Source organism: Arachis ipaensis, chromosome B07 (assembly GCF_000816755.2).
Source record: "Arachis ipaensis cultivar K30076 chromosome B07, Araip1.1, whole genome shotgun sequence".
NCBI lineage: Eukaryota > Viridiplantae > Streptophyta > Magnoliopsida > Fabales > Fabaceae > Arachis > Arachis ipaensis.
Genome location: NC_029791.2, coordinates 110,320,235 through 110,325,071, shown reverse-complemented (window position 1 = coordinate 110,325,071; position 4,837 = coordinate 110,320,235). Strand labels below are relative to the sequence as shown.

General features: G+C 31.6%; 1 protein-coding gene across 1 annotated transcript in view; it reads right to left on the bottom strand.

The window, feature by feature from the left end:
* Positions 2,790-4,837, bottom strand: part of LOC107607635 (4-diphosphocytidyl-2-C-methyl-D-erythritol kinase, chloroplastic) — a 7,099-nt gene continuing 5,051 nt past the window's right edge. Inside the window, exons 12-13 of the mRNA XM_021107918.1 lie at positions 4,226-4,311; positions 2,790-3,067 (exon numbers count right to left, since the gene is read on the bottom strand). Coding sequence (XP_020963577.1) covers positions 2,976-3,067; positions 4,226-4,311 — 178 coding nt within the window. The 3' untranslated portion in view covers positions 2,790-2,975. The remainder of the gene's footprint in view (positions 3,068-4,225; positions 4,312-4,837) is intronic.

The following is a 4,837-nucleotide window of genomic DNA, read 5'->3' as shown; positions in this document are numbered from 1 at the left end:
TGATGAACATTGTCGTTTCCTAGGGATGACCTAAAGTATGGAAGTATGCTCGTCTATGGCGAACTCATATTTATATGCAACCCCATAGGACATACCACTCTTTCTTCCGCTTCATACCCTTTCTCTTGCTAAGATTCACCCTAAGGTTCTTCATCGTCCATCCTCGCCATAGTAGGAATAGAGTATTCGTCAGAGTTCTGACCATAGTGCCAGCCAAAACCACAGTCATTTTACAGTCTTAACGACGGGGATTGCTCCAACAATTCCATTAGTATTTCGAAAGCTCTGACAAACCCCCATGAGTTCGGATGCAACTGCGTTGGAGCGTAGTTCAACCAATACAAAATGCCACACTGAAATTCTGAGAAGCGCAATCTTACACCTAATTCCATCAACAAACAGCCATACAAATAAAAATAAGGCCAATCACTCAACCTTTCACACACACGATCATTCTCACCACACGGCAAAACCTTTATGTTTATTTGGCTACCTTCCCTGACCCAAACATTTGAACCTAACACCTTCACCGACTTGATGTCATTAAACCGAGACACGTAACTCGTCACATTGTCATTCACCCAAGAACAGGACCCCTCTCATCAATCTCTACTTTCACTTTTCCCATAGTACTACTGCTAAGTGAAAACCAGAAAGAAAGACAAACCAAATAGACAAAAGACTCACCTTTCTTACTCATGTTGAAGACAAATAGGGGTGTTAAATTTTTTCTTCTTTGAGACTTCAACAAATATCCACTTGGGGAAAAGGACACTCTTTAATACCAACGTGGGAAGCCAAAACGGTTGTGTCCAATCAAGCATTTTTAATCTAAGGCATTGATTCCATAACTTTCAAAAAATCTATTCATCACACGATGAGGGGTTCACCGAAAGTCACGCCACGAATCACATCCATCACATCATAATGGGCGCATGAAACTAGGCAACATTTAAACTATAATTAATGGCTAAACTTTTCACATTCTCCAAATGAATTAGGACGAGTTTGGGGATGAGACACTCTACTACACACCACAAGACATTGCCGAGGTACAATCAACAAAGTTTTCCTGCTTCCTTCAAGACAGGTCAAGCTTGGGGCTATGATGAGTACCTAATACCTCGGCAATCAAATTCGAAAAGCTCGAACACGTAAGACATAATTCACAGCACGATAAGCAAAACGATATAAATCCAAAACCCATGTAGCGAGATGCTCGGAAAAACCAAGGATCTCGGCAAAACTCAAAACTAACACAACAGACTTCCACTCTATATAAGAAACAACAAACAACACACCAAGACACGACACTTCTCTACAGTTCACCTCATTTACTTTAGCTTATCTTTTCTTTATAATAAAAATTTTCTTCTGACTTGAGCGTCTGAGTATCTTTTGCAGGTGTTCCCACCCGTGGTGCTTAAATTCCAGCCGATGTATAGCTCTCTCTGTAAAAGAAGCTTACTGAAGTCGGAATTGCTATAACTCGGCAAGATCATCATGAACGGAACAATTATTATAAAAAAAACTTGTATTTATTGTATCAAAATTTCTATATTACTCATCAATAAATTTCTATTTTTTCTTCTAATATTTCTCTTTAAAAATTGTGTTTTTCTTCAAAAAAAAAATTGTGTTTATCATAAAAAAATTGTCTATGTTTATCATTAATACATTTATATTTTTTTTCTATTATTCTTCAAAAAATTATATTTACCTTCAATAAATTTATTTTTCATCAAAAAAGTTTTGTGCTCATCATTAATAAATTTCTTTGTTTCCTTCCAAGTTTTATCTTAAATAAATTTTATCTTTATAGAATTTATCTATCGTGCCTTAAGAGCACATGTTTAAGTTTACAAACTAAAAAATTTTTTATTGAAAATATAAAAAATTTAGTTTTCAATGCATTTGTTTTACATTCATTAATGAAAATATTTAAAACTTTCTGTGTTTTCATCATATTTTTCTCTTAAAAAATTTGTCTTTACTTTTGAACAACCTATGTGTTTGGCATAAAAAAAAATTTGAATTTATTGCCGTAAAATTTGGTATTTATGTTGTATTATTTTATTTTTATTATTTAAAAATATGTTTAATATTATTTTAAAAGTAAACATGTTTAAAAGAGTAGAAAAGAGAAGAGAAAGAGATTTTATTGATTTTTTAAATAAAAAAAGCTTTTAAAAAGTATTTATGTTTTGCGGATATATCCGACATCTAATCCACAGATCAGATCCAACAAAAAAAAACTGCGGATATTGAATCCTATCCGATCTGATAATTTTAGTGCGAATCAAATCAAAATTTTGGCCATATCCGATCCGATCCGAGTTCATCCCTAATTGTTAGTAAATCTTTCTATTTCATTCCCGTGTTACTTTTTAATTTATAGTGACAATTTTAATATTTTTCATCAATAAATTTATATAATTTTTTATATGTTTTTCATAAAAGTTTATGTTTACTTTCAAAAAGTTCGATATTTATCATTGATATTTTTTTCATTTTCTAAACTTTTTCTTCAAAAAATGTATTTTACTTCTAAAAAATGTCTTTATCTTCGATAAATTTGTGTTTTGTTATCTATTCTTTCATCTTTTTTTCCTTGTATTTCTCTTCTTTATTTTTCATCTTCATAAAGTTTTTTAAAATATATAAATACCCTACAATCGAACAAAGAAAGATTCACAAGAAAGAAAAAAATATATTAAAAAAAGAATGAACTAGTGATAAAAGATTAAAAAGAACATGTGACAGAATTTGGTTGGTCTTAGTTACAAACATTTCTAAAAAGCTATTTTAATATAAAGTATGTTAACTCGTGTCTTAATATTATAGCCAATTAAAGAAAATAACACCTTAATAAATGTATATTAGATTTTATTTTAGGCTTGCATTATTTTTATTCCATGAAAAATGAGATCATAACACAACATTGTACCATCTTATTATCTTACAGAAAATATAGCTTAAACAGTTTCGGAAACACAAGGAGAGGCGGCAGGACTTGAAGAGGGCTCTCGGTACCACTCGTTTGCTTCTCGTGTGAGAAAATAAGCTTCTGCAATCAGAAAAAATAAAAAATAAAATAAAAATAAAAGAAAGAATGAAAAATCCACACCGGAATCAATTCTATGATTGGAGGTGTCAGCCCAGTTCAAATTCATTTAACAGACAAACTTTCTCCCAACCCTCCGCCTCCTCTTTTCTCCCTCTTTTTGATAGAAGAACATCAATAAAAGCAAGAGAAGAAAAAGGGAGGAGGATCAAAAGGGAGGAGGATCACGAGCAAGAAACTGTCTATGAAATATAGCTTACCAATCTCACAGATCAAACTCTTCTAAAGTGAGGAAATTGGTAAAGTGAGAAATCATTCTTGAATTTTGATGATGAGATTCACATACAATGGAAGTTACAAATTTAACTATGATTAGATCCTCACTTTATCACTTAAACAATTTTTTTACTTTAGAGATTCAAATTAGAATCTCACATGATTGAGATGGAAAGTCCTCCGAAAAGATCAGAAGCTTCACACATGGGCCTAACAATGTTCATTCAAGATACCTTAACAGCAAAGTACTGCCTTGTTCACGGTTTGCTATGAACTTAATGCTATCCTAATACTTATTATAACTACGCTAACTGTTCGTATCAATAAACGTAACTGAGATATTCAATCAAGTTCTTCAAAGTACAAAGGTCTAAGGCCAACAGACGACATCATAAGAACAACTGTAGTGGAGTGCTTTTGAAGTATTACTTTTGATATTTACAAAAAATGAACTGATTTAAAATTGAAATTTGCATCGAAATTAATAGATAAAATGAAACCATTCTCACTTTAGAAAAACAGTATCATCTTGATAGAGAACTAATAAAATTTTGCCACTTGTATAACTATCTGGGTGGAATGATTAAAAATAATATAAAATTCAAATTGAAAATTGAAACTAAGCATTGGAGTGACAAATCTCACATTTAGTTTCAAATAATTATTTATGACATATGGTCCCACAAATGCTCATATAGCATCTTGTGGAACCCAAAATGAAATTGAAATAAAAACTAGCATTGGAATTGCTCTAGAAACCAACCCCAAAAGACATTTTCTAAATTCTAAACCATTTTAATTTAGCTACTAGGTATGAAGTATGGGATAGCGGCTTCAAAAGAAGACCAAGGAACTTATTTTTCAAGCCAATTGATTGAGGTTTACCTGACAAGAAGACATCCTTGTATTCATCATCATCATAAACAAATTGTGGAGGATCAGCTGAACCAACACCGACAATAGTGCTTCCACTGCATGACATGAATTGAGAGAAAACATATAAGATGTGTAATTGCATATTTTAAAAAGAGCAAAAGAAATACTTTGGACTACTGCAAGAAAAGAATACGAAGGAAAGTGTCATTTGTGATTTCAGCACAAGGAATATATTTAAGAACATGGAAGAGTACTAAAAACTCATTCTTTCATAAATTACTCATCCTTCAATAGAATTAAAAGTCTAGAACTATGCTATAATATATCAAATTTGATAATTCATTATAACCACTAGTGTTTATCGAAAAATCACTACTAAGGAAATCCATGGAACAATCTACCATGCCACACTAAGAGAGAGATGTCAAAGCCTCTAAACTTCTAGTTGTACCATGTGCTTGATTAACTTTAGCTGACAAATATTTTTTTTTAAAGAGTAATGCTAGGGAGACAACTGTTTTCAGTCATGAGCCAACATTTTTTAAATTATTTTGTTTATCTTAAATTTTAGACTCTAAATCATAAACCTTTAACCCAAAATCTTAAATTATAAACCCAAAA